This window comes from Alexandromys fortis, unplaced genomic scaffold (assembly GCF_014885135.2).
Source record: "Alexandromys fortis isolate MF-2015 unplaced genomic scaffold, M_Fortis_MF-2015_v1.1 scaffold_20, whole genome shotgun sequence".
Taxonomy (NCBI): Eukaryota; Metazoa; Chordata; class Mammalia; order Rodentia; family Cricetidae; genus Alexandromys; species Alexandromys fortis.
In genome coordinates this window covers 4,797,329-4,817,913 of record NW_026067903.1, presented here as the reverse complement: position 1 = coordinate 4,817,913, position 20,585 = coordinate 4,797,329, and the positions used below count along the sequence as shown (strand labels likewise).

Sequence of the window (20,585 nt, the reverse complement as noted above, 5' to 3'; positions counted from 1 at the left end):
TGTTGAGAGTTCTCTGTTTAGGTCTTATTTTTTATTGGATTATTCTTTTGATGACCAATTTCTTGAGTTCTTTGTATATTTTGGAAATCAGCCCGCTGTCCGATATGGGAATGGTGAAGATATTTTCCCTTTCTGTAGGCTGTCATTTTGTCTTGTTGACTGTGTTCTTTACTTTCCTTTACAGAGGCTTCTCAGTTTCAGGAGGTCCCATTTATTAACTGTGTCTGTACTACTGGGGCTATATTTAGTAAGTTATCTCCAGGGCCATTCATTCAAGTGTACTTCTTACTTTCTCTTCTATGAGGTTCAGTGTGGTTGGTTTTATGTTGAAGTCTTCGATATATTTGGACTTGAATTTTGTGCATGGCGATAGATGTGGATCTATTTTCATTCTTCTAGATGCTGATATCCAGTTATGCCAACATTTGTTGAATATGCTTTCTTTTTTCCATTTTATATATTTTTTCTTCTTTTTCAAAAATCAGGTGTTTGTAGGTGTGTGGATTGACATCCCGGTCTTCGATTCGATTCCATTGGTCCAAGGAGAGTAATTTAGAAGTCTCAGAATATGCAATTTGAAGATTAACTCTAAATAAATTAAAAAAATACTCTAATGCCCCAAGAGTCAGTATAGTGTTATTGGCAAAAGGGCAGACAAGTAGATTAATAGAACAGCATCTGCATATGACAGTGATGCTGTTTTCCCTGGTATTGGGAAATTCAGTGAATGAAATAAATGTAGTATATTTGTGTGTGTGTTTGTAAAACAAATGTACTTAAACAATTGAATGTCTATATGCAGAAACTTGCCTTTATCCCCGGGGATTTTATCTAAATATTAATTCAAAATGGATCATAGTTGTAAATATTATAAACCAAAAGCTTTTAGAGAGAAATAGGAGAAAATGTATTAGGCAAAGAGTTTTAAGATAACTTAATTTAAAAGCATAATTCAGGGGCTGGGAATATGGCTCAGTGAGTAAAAGTACCTGTCACCGAATCTGATGGCCTAAGTCCAACTATGTGTTCTTTGGCGTTGTGGACACCTACATCCATATGAATGTAAAATGAAAGTAACCCATAAAAGGAAGAAGAGTTCACAAACTCCTTATTGTCTACTAATAAATACTACCGAAGGTATATAAAACTTCATCCTTCAGTAGTTGGACAACCAGTACCTCCATATAAAAGCATACACAAGATTTGAAGAGCCTCTTTAAATAGTAAGCGTAAACATAAAAAGAATGTTCAATATTAGTCTACTTTGAAGAACAACTGACAGTTTTGAACAAAATTAAGCATATATTTAACTTGTCTCTTTCAAGAGAATTAACTCATGAAGTAATCTGTGTGAAAATATTCACATCTGCTTTCATAAATACTATAGATTAAAAGTGATCAGACGCCCTTCAGCTATTAAATGGATAATGACCTGGTGTAATACAATAATTCAGCAATTAAAAGATGAAGTATTGGTCCAGACATGGTGGGCTTATTTTTAACCCCAGCACTCTGGAGGCAGTGGTCGTGAGATCTTTGTGAGTTCAAGGATAGCCTGGTCTGCATGGTGAGTTTCAAGCTAGCCAGGATGCACAATGTGACTCTTCAAAATAAAACAAATGAAAAAGATGAAGTACTATATGATTTACATATCCATTATGATGGCAAAAGCCAGACTGGAGAGGCTTCTTGTTGGACATTTTGGGAAAAGCTAAATAGTATGGTTAGAGAACAGGTGAGTCAGCTCAGATAAAGGAGGCTTGGCTGCTTGAGACAGTGCTTGGTAATAGAGCTGCTCTACTTCATGGTAATGGTGTTTGCAAGACCTATGCACTTGCTAGCTCTCTGTGTTTAAATGTTAATGTAAAGACACCCTGTGCAGAAGCCATAGGTTTCTCTCTGAATGCTTTTATATTTTAGGTTATGTATCTTTGAATTGAATAAAATGTTGTCCTTTTTTGGTTTCTTGAGATAGGGCTTTTCTTTGTATAGCCCTGGCTGTCCCAGAATTGTCCTCAAACTCATGGACATCCACCTGCCTCTGCCTCCCAAGTGTTGGGATTAAAGGTATGCACCACTACTGCCTCACTTAAAGTATTGTTTTTAAAAATACTTTGCTTTTTTAGAAGTGTTCAGATGAATCAGGGACTCACATGTACCCCACATGGACCTTGAATCTAATAGGATGATGGTCCTCCTGCCTTACCCTCCCATGTGTTATGATTACGAGTATGTTACCATGCCTCATATTTTAAATACTTTCACTCAAGTAAACCATATAACAATATAAGCCTTAAATTTTCCTCCCCCGCCCCCACCAGGCGTTGGAGTGCCATCAAAAGATTCGTTGCCAAAGAAAAGGCCTATTTATGAAGATAAAAAGAAGAAGAAAACACCACAACAGCCAGAAAATAAAGAAGGTTTGTATATAAAGTAGTCTTGGTTTAGAAAGGATTGTGTGTTTTTCTCACAGCTTTCAACTGTGAGTTGTATGGTACTATAAACATACATGTATGTGGGATTTTGAGGACTGAGCCCAGGACCCTACCCAGCCAAAGGGATTTTATTACTTGGCTATATCCCCAGCTCCAGCACTGTGTTTTCTTCCTTGTTGTTTCTTACCATTTTAATCATTCTCACCTGGTTCAAGCGCAAAAGGGAAAGTACTTTAGGGTTTGGAAAAGAGCACTAAGTAGCTAAGACTGCTTGGTGTTCAACCAGTGAAGACCAGAATTAGGATCCTAGCACTCGGGTAACAAATTGGGCCTCCCACAGATGCCTGGAACTCCAGCTCTCTGGGATCCAGTGCCTTTTCTGTCCTACACACAGTTGCATGTATATTCACACACAAAAGATAAACCTTCAAAAAATACTTCGGATTATTATATGAATAGTATTTGTTAAGTCCAAAAAAACAATGTCCTTTATAAGTATCAGATGTTTCCGAGACTTAGGAAGACATGTGTTCTTACATCAAGGATTCTTATTCTGTGCTGAATAGGATATTTGAAGAGAAATTATAGACAACAAAATGTGGCTAATACATTTCCTGTTCCCTTTTAGTATCTGAAGCTTTGGAAATAAGTGTTCCTATGGAAGTCGTGGAGCAAGGAATACCAGAAAAAGAAGAGACACCCCCTTCTGTTGAACCAGGCCAGTAACATCAGGTTTTCATTAATTCCTGTTACATAGTGTTCATGATTTGTAAGCTATCATCAGTAAGTAGTTTGGAGCCAAATAAATTACTAGCTTAGATGGTTTTCTTCATCATTCGTTTTTTTAACCCATCTCTTTTCATTTCTACTTTGAGAAAATATCCAAGTGATATTTGAATGAATCAGTTTTATTTCTCTTTAGTAATGTCAGTACAACTTCTGTTAGAGACACTGAAGGGTTTTGGAATGTCTTTGTTTGATTTATGGGTCAAAAATCTCTAAGCCGAAGTTTTACCTTATGGTGTGAAAGCAAATTGGGAACCTCTTTAGTTAGAACCATAAAACGTATATTCTGAAACCTTAGAGATTAGCTCCTGCTTACTAATCCAAATATGTGCAGCTTAGCATACTCATTTGTGTGTGTGTGTGTGTGTGTGTGTGTATGTACATGCAGCTTGCAAACATTGGCAATTTTGATTTTTATTCACAACATTGTTCTGAAAGATAAGTCTGATAAGAGCAAAATAAAAATCCTGTGTATAATGTGTGAGTTGAAAGTTTTAAAGAACTGAGTTAGTTCATACATGTTTAAAATCTAAACATTTTGTTGTTTAGGTTTCTAATTTAGTTTATTTAAATAGAAAGTCTACTTTAAATTTAATAATAGCATATTGAAACCATATTAAGAAATTGTGAAACATTGAATCACAGTAAGTTACAGCATGCTAGATTCATTGAAAGATAATTCCAAAGAAAACAGTTGCATAAGTATTTTTTCATAATTGAAGTGTGTCTTTTTTATGCCCAGGCATAATTTAACACTTATGAAAGCAGCCTCTTACTCTCAAGTACTTTTTGTCATAAATAGCAACTTGTACTTACAGAGGAAGAAGAAGAAACTGAGGATGCTGGGTTAGATGACTGGGAAGCTATGGCCAGTGATGAGGAGAGAGAACAAGGTAATCGTGAGTACATATTGATAACGCCATTGATCTCGTATCACTTGTATTCCTAAATCCAAAGTAATGTATTTTCAGAAGGTCATCTTTAAGGTGATAGCTGTCTAGAATGCACTTGTCCAGACAGTGTGGTGTGAGTAGCTTGTCTAAAGCTCACCTACACAAAACCTAGCATCATAAAGCAAAGATTGGTATACTTTCACTCACTGAATGAGATGTAAATGTTTGTCTTTTGGTCATTACATTTGCCTTTTATGACTAAAATCCCTTTCTTTGAATCTAATTTCTTATAGTTTTCCTGTATTCTTGAGAATATTTGGCTGTTTGATTTTTGAGATTCCCCCTCCTCCTTTTTTTTAAAACTAAAATTTTTAGTTAACCAAGGGTTTCACCAAATTTGTAAGTTTTGATGTTAATTTTTCAGTTTTATATATATCATCTAGTTTATTTAGTATGCTTATTAACCTACAGAATTTGGGGACCAGAGAATACCCTTGATTCTGTGGATATGTACGTCTGTTTGTGTGTGCTAGGCTTTGAACCCAGGGCTTTGAATTTATCAGTAGGAGTCTACCACTGAGTTATTTCTCAGTTCTTTGGTTCTGTTTAATAGAAGTCTGGTTGTGGGGTCTTGCCGTACAAGACAGTGTATGCCCAGATATTTTGTTTTCAAATGTGAATTGAAGCTAGTTTTTAGAAGTTGTCTTGGGTTTTTGTATTGAGACCAAGTGTGCTGGTTATTTTGTTCAAGACTTTATTATTCTGAGAGTTTGTATGTTTACACATGAGCACACATATATGTGCACATTCTCCTACTAATCTGTGTATTGAAAAGATCTTTCACTGTGATTATAGATTGTCTATTTTCAGAGTTCTGTTAATTTTTGCTTTATATATTTTGATTCTGTATTGTCAGGTGGATATAGTCTTAGATTTTTCTGATGAATTGGGCATTCTCTTATAGTTCTGTTTCTGAGTAGTGGCTATTAGCATATTAAGTATCTCATATTCAGCTAAACTACCCTTGACTTCATTATTGTTTTCTCTCTGTGGTATTCTTCTTAATCATTTAAATGACTTTGTATCAGTACATTATTACTGACATAGTCAAACACCAATTGTGTGTCTTATCAAAAATAGTGATGTGTTTTCCTCGATTTGGAATCTAATGTCAAAGTACTGGCACTGGTGGATAGCAGGCGAGGGCTTCTTTCTGTTTCAGGGAGACACTTTATTGCTGCCCCTTTCAGAGGGAAGGAGCATATTCTCACTTGGTCCTTGAAGCAGTAATGGCCTCAGGAGTACAAAGCACTAAAGACTTTGCTTTCGTAAGCCCTATGTCTGTTTTTGTTTTGTTTGTTGTTGAGAGAGGGTTTCCTTTGTAACAGCTTTGGCTGTCCTGGAACTTGCTTCGAACTCGCAGAGATCTGCCTACCTCTGCCTCTGGAGTGCTGGGATTAAAGGAATGCACCACTACTTCTTAATAGCACCATGGTAGAGGAGACAGTGCACTCAGACTATAGCAAACACAGTTTGTCAGTACAGTTTACCTGCAGTACTCACAACAGCATTGACACCTTATGTAATTAGGGACACACTTTCTCTTTTATGCTTTTCATTTTCATTCCTAAGTCTGTTTTGATGTTTCCTTTTTCCCTCTCTTTTATAACTATCTTTTATTTGTTGGATTTTGTTATTATTAGTTCCTTTCTCCAGCCCTCTTGTTTTCTCTAATTCTGTTTTACATAGTTTCTGAGATAGGGTTTTATTATCCTGTTCATGCTGTCCTAGGATTTGCTGTGAACCAAGGTCTTTGTGTCTCTACTGAAGTGATAGAATTTCTTCCTTCCTTCCTTCCTTCCTTCCTTCCTTCCTTCCTTCCTTCCTTCCTTCCTTCCTTCTTTCTTTCTTTCTTTCTTTCTTTCTTTCTTTCTTTCTTTTCTCTCTAAGTTCCTGGTCTGGCTTCAAATGTGTGGTCTTCATGCCTTGGTTTCTGAATTATTATTGAATATAGTATTATTAGAATGGGTATTGTTGGAATGAGTATTATCTGAAGTATTATTGGAATGATCCCTGATCAGCTTAATTTTTAACATGATGCTGTTAGAGATTTCTAACTAGTACATTTTGACTAACAGTGTCTAGTGCCACCTTCTTTCCAGACAGTTTTAGAGTACTTGAGCATTTTCTCCAACTCGCAATTTGTATACCATCGCTTTTTTTCTTGTCAAATTCTGTTTTTGTTGTTGTTTTTGCTTATACTTTGGTCTTTGAAGACAGGGTTTTTCTCTAGCTTTGGAGCTAGATTCTGTTTCTTAACCTCCATCCTCCATTGTTGTTCTTCCTCTTTTTTTTTTTTTTAATATGGTAGATTGTTTCGTTGGATTGAAGAATATTTTAACATCTTTTGCTTCATTTTTAACTTTTTCATATTTAATTTGATACCTTTTTTCTTGACACAGAGTTTTAGTATCTCTAGTTTGTTTTGAACTAGAGACATTTAAGGCCTTATGTCTAAAGAGGGAAGATATTGACATTATTTTTTGAGAATATCAGATTTGGGGATTTTTTTTTTAAATTAAGGGTTCTCAGTCTATACACTAGCATTTTGAATAACAAATGCATGAACTCATTTAATTTTAGATGATGATACAGTAGACAGTCTGTTCATTTCTCATCTACTGTTTCTTCTAGGGCATATGATACAGGATTTTATTCCACAGTAACAGTATTATAACCCAGTGATTGCCCACTCATCCCTTCTTTTCCCTCTCTTCTCTAGTCTTGTTAGGTTTGGGCTCCTAATATGTGGCTGTTAGCCCTGAGGCAGCTTCAAATTTAACTACTGCTTTCAGAATCATCGAAGTACCCCAGGGGAAAGCAGTACTCAGCATTATACTCAGCCGTCCATGTGGTCCTGCCACGAGTCCTGGCGTAGTAATGTTGCCACACTCTTACTGCTAGGCGGTAGTCTTCACTGTAACAGATGTTTGGCCTTTGTGATGTATAAAGTTAAAGCGACTGCTGTAATTAGTGCATTTTAACAATTGGTCCCTTTATAGTCTAATCTTTTGATATAAATCTGTGATGTTGCCTCTCATTCATTTATTTATTTATTTTTAGTTTTTCGAGACAGGGTTTCTCTGTAGCTTTGGAGCCTATCCTGGCACTAGCTCTTGTAGACCAGGCTGGCCTCGAACTCAGGCTTTCATTTATTTTAAAATAATTATTTTCTTCAAAGAAGGAAATACAATTCACATAGAAGTACAAGAAAAACCTGAAGAGGAGGAGGAGGAGGAAGATGAAGAGGACGATGAAGAGGAAGAGGAGAGTGAAGATGAGGAAGAGGAAGGAGAAAGCGAAGGCAGTGAAGGTGATGAGGAAGATGAAAAGATGTCGGATGAGAAAGAGTCAGGGAAAACATTAGATAAAAAGCCAAGCAAGGATGTTAGCTCAGACTCTGAATATGACTCCGATGACGACCGTACTAAAGAAGAGCGGGCTTACGACAAAGCAAAACGGAGAATTGAGGTATTTGTTTTCCTGTTGCCTTTCCTCTCTTCTTCTTCAGTCTTTTGTGGTCTTTAGAGTACATAGCTAAAGGTTTTGAGTCAGTGCTTTAAGAAGGTATTACCGCCAGGTGGTGGTGACACATGCCTTTGATCCCCACACTTAGGAGGCAGATCTGAGAGGAGGCCAGCCTGGTCTATAGCGTGAGGTCCAGGACAATCAGGGCTACACAGAGAAACCCTGTCTCAAAAAAAACAAAAACAAAAAAACAAACCCAACAACAAGGTATTATCATGACTAGTATCTCTCCAGCTTTTGTTGGACCATGGTATGTTTTTGACACTGGTCTAAAGCAGGAGCCCACCCACCCCCTTTAACCTGAGTCAAGATGGAGCATAGATAGGACTTGAAGCAGTACTTAATTTGTCTTAATTTGTGATTTTTTTTAACTCCACTTCTAGAAACGGCGACTTGAACATAGTAAAAATGTAAATACAGAAAAGTTAAGAGCCCCTATCATCTGTGTGCTTGGACATGTAGACACAGGAAAAACAAAAATTCTAGATAAGGTAAGAAAATATGTGCATAGTATTACTTGAAAAATGAGTAGTACCTTTGAAAAGCTTTAATATTATACGACATAGCAGGCCCATGAGTCTGCTGCTTCTGTTTCCTAGTATTTCAAAGAAATTAGGAAATAGAAATTTGTGAAGGAAAATGGGTTATAGGTTTTTTTACAGGTTGGCCAAATGGGATCATGGGGGAGAAAAGTGGAGCCTGTTTTTTGAAAGATTTGCAAAGTGTCCCAGGGGTTTTGTGTGATGTTGTAATTCCCACCTTTCCCAGCCTTGAAGAATTCTTTGTTCTTAGCCTCTTCCTTTGTTAGGTGTAGTGTGGGAAGCTTTTTGTTCTTTTCCGCAGGTCAGTGTCACGGTCAGGATTCCAGAGTACACAGTAATTTTTTAATAAATAAAGGTGACAGCCTGATAGTTGAAGAAGGGGCACAAATGTCTCCCCTTTCTTGGAGCTTTAGTCTGGGGTCACTGTTATGTATGCACTCTGTACAGAAAGTGAGTTGCCAGTTTCTTACTGATTGTATTTTTATCTTCTTTCATGCCAAAATACCAATCTCAATTTGTTGCCTTCTCATAGCTCCGTCACACGCATGTCCAAGATGGGGAAGCAGGCGGTATTACACAGCAGATTGGTGCCACAAATGTTCCTCTTGAAGCTATTAATGAACAAACTAAGATGATTAAAAATGTAAGTTACATTTGTTAATTGTTTTGTTGACAGTACACAAAAGACATGAGATAGTTTATTTTAAAGCAAGTTATTAATGAGCCTGGCTCAGGAGCAGACTCGGAGGAACCAACATGGTAGCAATTTTATGAAGTTTTTATAGTAATAGAACAAAGGCAGACATAAATCAGTGTGTTTCTCAAGTATGCTGGTGGAAATACTAGGTGTGAAACTTATTCTTTAAGCCTCAATTCCTTTCTGATGGCATTGGAAGCTTTGGGTACATTCCCAAGGGATAGAGGTATGTTCAGACCCTTCTGTCTACCTTCTGTCTTTGTTGTTTTGCTCTAGATTCTATGCCATTTCCCCCTTTTTTCAAGGATTTTATTGTTCTGAAGCTACTTTATTGCATATTTTTATTACCATTACCCAGGATCTTTATATTTAAAAGTTGATCTCAGGTTTGAGGCCTAAGAGGGAGCTGCTGAGGTCGATTATTAGAAGAATTGTGGCTACGTATTGGAAACCAAGACTGCTTAGTAAGGGAGTGTTCGTTACCTTGTACAAGGCCCTGATTTTTAGTTACCCAAGGCACAAAACAAAACAAAACAAAAGACCCAAAAACAAATAAAACAGAAAACTGAGGGCACAGTGTTTATAATTCCATCATTTTGATGTCTGAGGCAGGATTAATGAGCTGCACAGCAAAATTAAAAAAAAATAAAATAAATAAGCTAACTCATTGAACGTTTTGTCTACATCTATCCAAGGTTTTAATGTTAAATATAATAAAGTAAATGTAAAGCTTAATGGAGTGGCCGTGTTAGGAACCTTGTAGTTATCTGAGCTGTGTAGAAACTCCTTAGTTCACTTTTTTTTTTTTAAAAAACACACTTAAGTGTGACTAAAAGTTTACCTTTCTTCTTGCATGATTATAAATTTGATCATGAGGCATGTGACCATTTTGTATCTTGGTATTGGTTTCTCTGGCCAGTTTTCCAGTTTCTTAAATTAATATTGTATGTTAATTTTGCATTGTATTGTTTTCAGTGTTTATTTTATGGCTTTTCCCTGTAGTCCAGGTTGGACTTGAACTTGGCCAGCCTGACCCTGCCTTTCAGTTACTGGGATTACAGACACAAAGCACCAAACCTCACATAACTGTATTTGTATATGAGCTGCCTGTTTCCATCTCCCAAGCTCTGGGATCACATTCACATGCCAGCACACCAGGCTTAGGGCATCATAATTAGGTCCTAATACTTGACAGCAGGTTCTTTACTAAGAACTTTTATAACTCCACTGTCCTGGTTCAGTGCATTTTAAATAGTAGTTCCTTTGAATTAAAAAAAAAAGACACAATAAATTCTGTATGTGTGTTCCTAATATGTGTGTGTTTCTTGTTGGCCTGTGTACCATGTTTGTGCATGTACCCATAAATGCCAGAAGAGGCAGTTGGATTACTTGGAACTGTAGTTACAGATGGTTGTTAATCACCCAGTCTAGGTGCTGGGGCCTAAACCTGGGTGCTGTAAGAGAATAGCCAGTGTTGATGACTACTGAGCCATCTTTCCAGCACCCTTCAGTAGTATTTGTGTGTGTTACTCATTGGAGGGTTCCTCAGTTTACTTTCAAGCTGGCAAAACTTGAAATCTTCTGATTTTGGTACATAAAGATCAAACTCAGTATTAGGCCTGTACTGTAGCTCTCAGCACAGCTAGTATATTTGTGATTTACTCTTTGTATTGAAGACACTGAAATGGAAAAAAAAATGATTCCCAGTAAAATGTTCATTTAAAAAGGCAAAAATGCAGATTTCAATGATATTGATATTAATATAGAGAGGAGATGACATTTTGAAAAATGAAGAGTAGGAAAATGCACAACACCATAAAAATCTTACTTGTGAGACCCTTGTTTATTGTTATGTCAGAATTATAGGGCATGTGAAGTGTGCTGGGTGTGATGGTGCATGTTTTTAATGTCATCACTTGATAAATTGGGACGGGGCATTGCACATTGGAGGCCAGCCTGAACTCCATAGTAAGACTCTGGAAAGGAGCCCCAATGGCCAGGTACATGCATCATTGCTAGAATGATGTCTAGAGCCCTGGGTTGGAGTCACCACCTATCACTTTAGAATAAGTAAGTGAATTTGTATTCAAGAACTTTGTCCAGGTAATCAAATGCTTATATTTAAGTCAGATATGCATTTATTCTTTAAAAAGTTTGGCTCATCTGATGAGTATTTTTAAAATATACTTTTAAAATCACTTTGGTACTTTAGACTTGTTTAAAATTGGACCAGATATATTTTTATGTTCTTACTTATTGTTGTCAGTGTGTATATGAGCACATGCTTTGGTGGAGACAACTTTCAGGAGATTACTCTGCTGAGATCTGGTGATCAAACTCAGTAGTTCTGTAAAAACTTTTTTTTTTTTTTTTTTTTTTTTTTTTTTGTTTCTCTGTAGCTTTGGTGCCTGTCCTGGAACTAGCTCTTGTAGACCAGGCTGGCCTTGAACTCCCAGAGATCTGCCTACCTCTGCCTCCCAAGTGCTAGGATTAAAGGCGTGTGTGCACTACCTCTGCCCGGCTGTAAAACTTATTTGTATGCATATGCATCTCTGTTTGTGTGGGTGTCCAATGGGAGACTAAGAGAAGTTATTGGTTCCTCTAGAGCTGGTGTTAAGTTAGTTCTGTGTTACTTGATGTGGCTGCTAGGAAATCACACTTGGATCATCCATGTCCAGCCCCTGTGAAACTTCCTTTGATATGGAAGAGAATATTAACCTTGTGCTATATGACTCTGCTTTAAGATCATTCATTTGAAAAAGGGAATAATGATGTTTTCAAGCTTTTGGTAAATTGTTTTGTAATGAAGCTTTTATTGTTTGAGTTCCCTTGAAAGTCTTCATTTTTCTCTACCATTTCTAGTTCGACAGAGAGAATGTCCGCATTCCAGGAATGCTGATTATTGACACCCCCGGACATGAGTCTTTCAGGTAAGACCAAGCCTCTTGTCATCAAGGAAATTACTAACTCAAGTAAGCTTAATCATTGGGATTTAGTCTTTAACTTTGAATGGTTCTTTCATATCGTCAGTGTCATAATCTTTTGATCATCATTGCTTTTGTAGTGTTTCACATGTTTTCTTGGCTTTTATAGAAGAAAGTCTTTTATAATTGGAAAGAACATCCTTACTGTGAAAGGCAGAGTGGTTCCTCATGAATTTCTGCAGTCCCATTACAAAGGGAATACTGTTTTCATTTCATTCTTGTACATACACATATGCGCGTGCGAGCACACACACACACACACACACACACACACACACAACTCAGAGGAACTTTTAGCATTAACTTACCCCATCAGACTCAGTTTTTGTATCTGCCAAATGAGTGGTAAGTTAAGGGGCAAACACCTTAAAGCATACACAGCTCATCTGTCTCTTTTACGTGCTCCACTTCTCCAGGATGAACAGTTGAGGTTCCAGAATAGCTGAGGTAGAGTGTGTTCATGCCAGCTGTGTCCAGACTCTCCCCTTCTTGTTTCTCTCAACAGTGTAGTGTATAACAGCTCACAGAGCACCCAAACTGCTGGTGTCCAGTAGAGTCCACTTACCTGATGTGCCTAACAATGGACATGGTTCACATTTCCATGCACTTTCCAGACATTCTAAAAGTTTGAAATTCAAAATGCCCCCAAATCTGAAACTTAACAGTGAGCATTATATCTCTTTCTAGACGGTTTGGGATTTTGGATTTTTGCATCAGAGATAGCTATCCTGTGTATGTAACCCAGAGGTGTCACTGTGTATTTGAGAGGATTGTATGGTTTGCATGTAAATAATATGCTATTTTATGAGACTAGTTCATCATGAATTTGGTATTTGTGAGATGATCTCGACCAGTAAATCCTTGAGACCCAGAGACTGCGCTTTTCTTCTGTTTATTTCGGCATTATAAAGAAAGTAAACATTTAAATTTAAGAGAAATACTGAGGTTTCCATTCACATGGTTTTTTCTTCTCTGACAGTAACCTGAGAAATAGAGGAAGCTCTCTTTGTGACATTGCCATTTTAGTTGTTGACATTATGCATGGTTTAGAGCCCCAGACAATTGAATCTATCAACCTCCTCAAATCTAAAAAATGTCCCTTCATTGTTGCACTTAATAAGGTAAGCCCTCATCTGAAAATATTTTTATAAGACTTATTTTTGACTGAAGTGTGTATCTGTGTGTGCATTTGAACATATGTGAATGCTGGTTTCCAAGGGGTCCAGAAGAGAGTGACTCTGTGCACGGAGCTCAAGTTATAGGTGCTTGTGAACTTCCTATCAGGGGTCCTGGGGACTGAACTAAACTCTTGTTACAACATAGTGCAAATGCGAGCTTTTAGCTGCTGAGCTATCTCTCTACCCTGTGTTCTGATTAGGACGAATGCACCTTAATTTTTTTGTGATTTTAAAATATATTTCATATTATGTACCTGCCCAGTCATGTTGTTATCACAGAACTATTTTTAGTTAAATTAGGGATTCACCCTACATACCCACCAGTGGATGAGTGGATAAGAAAAACATGCCGTATGTGCAAAATGAAATACTCAGTAATAAGGAAGAATGAACTGGGAATGTAGCTCAGTGGTGCAATGCGTGCATAATATACACAAAGTTGAGTCTCCAGGACAGTCAATCAGTCAATGATAAGAATGAAAAGATGTCATTTTCAAAAAAAACAGATCATGTTAGTGAGCTAGACTCATAGAAATGCTCCTTTTTTTTTCCTCTCATAGATTCTAGATATAATTTTTAAAAAGCAAAAACAGAAGAGGAACTATTTAGGAAGAAGAATGGATTCAGGAGAGAGGAGAGACAAAAACGAAATAGGGAGTCAATTTGTTTTTATACACATGTATGAAAATAGGATACTAATTTCATACAGTTAATGTGCATATTTTTAAAACAAGATACAAATCTAGTGTAAGAAACTGCTTGAGAATAGTTGTACTACTTAATGAACTTTGTCAAATCCGTACATCTGTGCAGCCATCACTGTCTAAAGTGTAGACATTCTTCATTCTCAGAGGGCTCTCTCACTTCTGTGAAGCCAGTCTTGCCCCTCCAGCCCCAGGAAAATCCCTGATCTTTAAAAATTTTTTATTTAATCTCTGTACTAGTTTTGATAGGACTGGGGTGTATGGTCTTTTCAGTTGTCATTTTGTTGTTCCTGTTAATACAGCTTTTTTTTTTTTCATGTTGATAGGTGGGTTGCAACTTTTTTTTTTTTTTTTTACTTAGAATGATATTTCATTACCAGGTAATACCATACTTGATCAGTTTCTACTCTATGATGTATGGCTTCTAGACTCTAGACTCTAGTTACTTATTAGTAAGGCAGCTGTGGGCATTTGTGTATAGTCCTTTATTTTTGTTTGTTTTGAGAAAATACTTAGGAATAGAATTGTATCATCATATGTATGTATGGATGTTCAGTTCTTTTAAGAGACAATTTTTTCTGAAGAGTATCATTTTGCATTTTTTTTTCAAGATTGATTTATTGTGTATACAGTGTTCTGCCTGCATGTTTGTCTGCAAGCTAGAAGAGGGCACCAGATGGTTGTGAGCCACCATGCGGTTGCTGGGAATTGAACTCAGGACCTCTGGAAGAACAGCCAGTGCTCTTAACCTCTGAGCCATCTCTCCAGCCCTCATTTTGCATTTTTAATAGGATTGTGTCTGCATTTTGTGTAACCTGTGCAGCATTATTTTGGGTCTGTTTTTGACTGTTTTGCAATGTGATGTCACTGTGAAGTACAGATGGACTTGAACTTGTGATTTTCGTGCCCCAGCCTCTGTGTGTACTGTCACACCCGCTGTCAGCTTGTCCGTTTGTGTCTTTAAAAGAACTGTTTTTGTTGCATTGTTATTTTTTAACACCCCCTCCACCTTTAAAGATTTATTTTACACAAGTACATGAGTGCACGTGTTGGAAGAATCCAAAGACATTAGATACCATGGAGCTGGAGTTACTGCAGTTTGAGCCAGGAGCTGAACTCAGATTCTCTGCAAGAGCAGCAGATGCTCTTGACTCCCGAGCTAACAATCACCCACCTGTTTTTTGTGTTTTTGGTTTTTTATTTTATTTTTTTGTAAGACAAAGTACCCCTCCTCATCTTGAACTGACTTTGATCCTCCTGCCTTTTCTTACAAGTACCACTATGCCTAGCTTCCACTTTAAGCATTGCTTAGACATTGTTTCTCTTTTCAGTTGGTAAAAAAAATACTTTATTTATCTTGTGTTTATCTTTGATCTATTCATTCTTCAGAAGAATGTTAACATGTAAGTGTATGGGACTTTTCCCAGATACTGTTGAATTGCTTTGTGATCAAAGGACCCACACTGTAGGAGTTATTATGGTCTGTTTCAATGGTATTCTGTGACCAGCCTTGATGTCTAACATTTCATTTGAATATCTGTGCTTCTGATGTTCAGCTGAGTGTTACGGTTGGTTACTGATGCTTGTGACTGTTTGGTAAACTATTGCAGAGGGCCATTGATTCCTGGCTGCACTTTTTACATTTTGTCTCCTTAAAGTTCTGTGAATTTTATTTAATGTATTTTGAAGGCATGTAATAAGGTACACATACAATTAAGATTGAGTCTTTCTTTTATGTTGTTACCAAGTTTTTTACCTTCAAGTCTTCTGTGATAGTATGACTATTTCCTTTCCTTAGGGTTGTGTGTGTGGCATCTTTACTGCCTTCTTCCTTTTTTTTTAAATATATATATATCTAAGATGCTGGGTTTTTTTGTAGCCACATGCTTTTTCTTTTTCTTTTTTTTAAATATTTATTATGTGTACAACATTCCTTCCATGTGTGCCCGCAAGCCAGAAGGTGGCGCCAGGTCTCATTATAGATGCTGTGAGCCACCATGTGGTTGCTGGGAATTGAACTCAGGACCTCTGGAAGAGCAGTCAGTGCTCTTAACCACTGAACCATCTCTCCAGCCCCCAACATGCTTTTTCTTATTTGTACAAAGCACTAATCTTCCACCTTGAGGTACTGCATCTCTATCGTTTGCATCGACTGCCCCTCTTGGCACAGTGGCGTTAGTTGTTTAGTATCTCACATGAGCTTGTTTTCAATCTTCCCCATTTCCCTCCCCTATGCAGCATTTGGCTATTTCTTAAGAGTTACATTCTTATTTTCAACATTGGGATATGAATGCTTCATGTGTCTATTGCCCCAGGTTGCGTTAGGTTTACAGTCTGTATTTTTAACTTGACTTCTGTTGTACAGTGCGCCACTTTTCTTTTTCTCCTCTCCATTTTCCTGTTGCTCCTTTTTTTCTTAATTTATTATAAATCCACTTTTATTATTTTTCTCTTTAAATGCTCAGTTCTATCTTTAAGGCAGTTTTTAAAATAGCAAATTAGGGACTGGAGAAATGGCTCAATGTGATTGGTTCTCTTGTAAGGAACCTGGGTTCAGTTTGAAGCACCTGTGTCGGGTGACTCATAGCATCCTGTAATTCCCACTCAGGGGGTCCCACGAAGCCTCTGCATACACCCACACAGACAGATACACAATAAGAATAAATATTGAAATATAAAACGACAGACTCAGTCTTGGTGTTTTTTCCCCACATTTACCATTAGGGACTTAACCTGTTGTTTAAACCAGTCTGTTTATTGCCAGCATCATTTTTGCCTCATCCTTTTAAGTCTATTGAGCTTTAAGAGTGTAACCCAACTGATAACAAGTCATGTTACCTTTTTATGAAAAAAAGTGTTATTTCAAATCCTCCATTCTTGAAAATATTTCACTTTGTGAAAAGTCCTACTTTATTTTGTTTTTCCTTTTTTGTTGCTTTCTTCTTTCATCTTTTCTTTGTTCCTCCTTATGCATGTTTTATGTTGCTTACTTTTCTAAAAAAATTTTTTATTATTTATTTATTTATTAAAGATTTCTGTCTCTTCCCCGCCACCGCCTCCCATATCCCTCCCTCTCCCCCAATCAACTCCCCCTCTCTCATGAGCCCGAAGAGCAGTCAGGGTTCCCTGCCCTGTGGGGACCTGCCCTGTGGGGAGTCCAAGGACCTCCCACCTCCTTCCAGGTCTAGTGAGGTGAACATCCAAACAGCCTAGGCTCCCACAAAGCCAGTACATGCAGTAGGATCAAAACCCATTGCCATTGTTCTTGACTTCTCAGCAGTCCTCATTGTCCGCTATGTTCAGTGAGTCCGGTTTTATCCCATGCTTTTTCAGACCCAGTCCAGCTGGCCTTGGTGAGTTCCCGATAGAACATCCTCATTGTCTCAGTGTGTGGGTGCACCCCTCATGGCCCTGAGTTCCTTGCTCTTGCTCTCTCTCCTTCTGCTCCTGATTTGGACCTTGGGGTTGTAGTCTGGTGCTCCAATGTGGGTCTCTGTCTCTGTCTCCTTTCATCGCCTGGTGAAGTTTAATATCCAGGAGGATGACTATATGTTGCTTACTTTTAAGACTTTTTTCTTTTTGCACATTTATCAGTGTGATTAATTACACAGTAGTTTAGTTTTCATCATGCTTGGGTTTTATTGATTTTATTATGTTAAATTTATAGCTTCAATTAATCTGTCATATTTGGTGATTCAGCTATTTTCTGCTAAATATTCTCGTTCTGTTTCTTTAGCTATTTGGTAAAATTCTAGGACAGTCCTGGCATTCCAACTAATTTTCTTAATCTTTTCACATGAAAGCCAAGTAAAGTGTTGGAGTATTTTTTCTCCCCCCCCCCATCATATTTTCCTGTGTGCTTCAATTTTGCTAGCTTTTAGTGCCCCATTTTCAAGATCACTAATCTTTTTTCTCTTTTACTAGTAAGTTTGGGTTTTAAGTTCATCCTGTGGCTTTCTCTTCAACTCTACAAATATTAGGTCTTTCTTTGGGGGCTTTTTTTCAAGGTTAGAACTTTATATTGAGTTTACTTTTAGACATTATTTTAAAGACCTCAAGCAGTTATTTGATTCTGCTGGTCATTTTAGGTCTTTTCCTCCTTAACTGGGTTTCCTTAGTAACAGACGAATCTGCCTTTTTACATTGTGAGCATAGGCTGAGCTCAAATGTTACACATTGTCATTGTTTTGGTGATTAATTCCCTCTTATTCTCACTTACTCCTCATGGGAGAGATACAGTTTATAAAAAATTAGTATCTTGTAAATTATATTTATGGTTCAGTATATTTCAGTCACCTGAAACATCCCACAGCTGACAGCTGAGGGAAAAGTCAGTTCTCTTGTAACTAATCAGATTTCCTCCTAATTTGAGCAGTGAAGCAAGTAACCTTCCTGACAGTGTCACTTGTTAGAGTTAGTCCTTGTTCCTGTCTGCTGATTTACCAGCTCATTCTAACCTTTGAAAACAGTACATGTTAATGTTCACAGGATAATTCTAGGACCTTCCATTTTGCAAAGAACAGTTTTCCATGAACTTACTGGAGGCTAAAATGGAAAGCATGTCACCTCAGCAATTTCTTATTCAAGAGGTTCACTTGAAGTCTCTGAAAAGGCCTTTTGTGCAATAAAATGTCTGAGTACTTTACACTGTGTGTGTGTGTGTGTGTGTGTGTGTGTGAGAGAGAGAGAGAGAGAGAGAGAGAGAGAGGAGAGAGATTGAGAGAAATATTAGGAATTTTCTGGAGCTTACACCCTTTAGTTTTGTAGATTTTGAAGTATTTCTGATAAATGTTTCCAGATTGACAGGTTATATGACTGGAAGAAGAGCCCTGATTCAGATGTGGCTGCTACTTTAAAAAAGCAGAAAAAGAATACAAAGGATGAATTTGAGGAGCGTGCAAAGGCTATTATTGTAGAGTTTGCACAGCAGGTAGGAGAATTTCTTTCTGAAGAACCTATCAGAATGTTTGTTTCTTTTGTTGTCTATTTAGTGAAGTCGCCATTTTCATTAATTCAGATCTGTTCTCCTATGAGTTGGGTATTTTTGTTGTTGTTGTTGTTTTCATTTTGGTATTTTGTTGTTATTGCTGTTTCTCCTGAGGATTTTGCTGTTTCCGGGATGATACAAAACTCGAGAGTTCCTGACTTTCCTCTCCTCGGCCTTCTTGTATAACTGAGTAGTGTGTGTGTAATTCTGTGCTTGCTTCCTTTTTAACATTACAAATTGGTAAACTGCACTGACTTAGAAGCTACTTTTTTCTTTTCCTCTGAACATCTATATGATTATTTCTAGATTGTGTTTGTTCAGAGGTTTTTTTGTTTTGTTTTTAGTGCTGGGCATGGAAGACAGGGTCTTGTACATCCTTAGTTAAGCACTTTACCACTGACCTACAGTGCCTCAGTTGTCTAGGTCTTTGTGGAGTTTCAGAATATCAGTCATTTGTTCATCTCCCTTCTCTTTAGCCATCCTCTTCTACATGCCTCTACTCACCCAGTGTTTTTGGACTGATTTTTGCTTCTAGGGTTTAAATGCTGCTTTGTTTTATGAGAATAAAGATCCCCGTACTTTTGTGTCCTTGGTACCTACCTCTGCACATACTGGTGATGGCATGGGAAGTCTTATCTACCTTCTTGTGGAATTAACTCAAACCATGCTGAGCAAGAGGCTTGCACACTGTGAAGAGCTGAGAGCACAAGTCATGGAGGTACTCAATTATCAGGCTTCCTTTCCTGCCCTTCTCCCTTTTAATAGTTCCTTGAGTAATGGATATGTGCTGCTTATCATATGATTTGTTTCCTTTCAAAACATGTCTGTTAGGTCAAAGCTCTCCCAGGAATGGGGACCACAATAGATGTTATATTGATCAATGGACGGTTGAATGAAGGGGATACAATCATTGTCCCTGGAGTAGAAGGGCCCATTGTCACTCAGATTCGAGGCCTCCTTTTACCTCCTCCTATGAAGGAACTACGTGTGAAGGTAAGCCAAAATGGTAAGCATTGGCAGGGGACTTCACAATGTTTGTTTATATTGACACCATTCGCTTTGAATTGAAGGCTGCTTGGCTTAATACACAGTACACATTTGTCCCTGTCCTTGTTTTATTGCAGAAGTATGCAGAGGTGACAGGATCCATTTATTAGATTCACTTAAGGATGGACAGCCTGGATTGCTGCATGAGTAGTACTGGATAACCAAATTTTAGGGGATGACCAAATCAAAGAGCAGTGTTGGAATCCAGAAGCTCTGCATGCTTTTTCCTGATTGTAGTCTTTGCCTTTTCACTAATAGTTAACCATAGCAGTGTTTTTCTGATAGTAAACCACAGCCTTGATTTTCTTTGTAGTATCAGTTTCTGGGCATGTCTTGCTAAAAATGTATCTATGCATAGTGTAAAAGTGGAGACATTCTTGATGCTTGCTGTTACACCTGGCCCTTCTGAACTGAAAAACAATTTCAGATTAATATTCCACTGTGACTTTGTTTTGCTGTCCATTGTTCTGGGCATGGAATGTATATGCTTCCGTGCTGTACCATGGACTTCCTTTTTGCACCTTCTGTTGAACTTGTGTTCATTTTCCCAGGGTGTGTGGGACCCAGCTCACTGCTGCCTGAGCAGGAGTTACAAGTCACACTTGCATTGCAGCTCTTCACTCTTTCATACCTCTGCCTGCTTTGTGACACCATCACTTTTAAAACTGTCAATAGTTGGATTACATTTACCTGTCAGTATTAGCCACTGCTTTGTGTGTATTAGCTGTTTATCCCTCTACTTTC

General features: G+C 37.6%; 1 protein-coding gene across 2 annotated transcripts in view; it reads left to right on the top strand.

Annotated features, from left to right (window-relative positions):
- The window catches only part of Eif5b (eukaryotic translation initiation factor 5B), a 56,344-nt gene that overhangs the window by 28,589 nt on the left and 7,170 nt on the right, over positions 1-20,585 (top strand). Inside the window, exons 7-17 of one of the 2 annotated variants that reach the window (XM_050134513.1) lie at positions 2,322-2,420; positions 3,064-3,153; positions 4,040-4,114; positions 7,359-7,645; positions 8,086-8,193; positions 8,777-8,887; positions 11,804-11,871; positions 12,905-13,046; positions 18,606-18,737; positions 19,330-19,512; positions 19,626-19,787. In XM_050134513.1, coding sequence (XP_049990470.1) covers positions 2,322-2,420; positions 3,064-3,153; positions 4,040-4,114; positions 7,359-7,645; positions 8,086-8,193; positions 8,777-8,887; positions 11,804-11,871; positions 12,905-13,046; positions 18,606-18,737; positions 19,330-19,512; positions 19,626-19,787 — 1,457 coding nt within the window. Of the gene's footprint in view, positions 1-2,321; positions 2,421-3,063; positions 3,154-4,039; positions 4,115-7,355; positions 7,646-8,085; positions 8,194-8,776; positions 8,888-11,803; positions 11,872-12,904; positions 13,047-18,605; positions 18,738-19,329; positions 19,513-19,625; positions 19,788-20,585 lie in introns of both variants that reach the window. The other variant, XM_050134512.1, reaches the window with a different exon arrangement.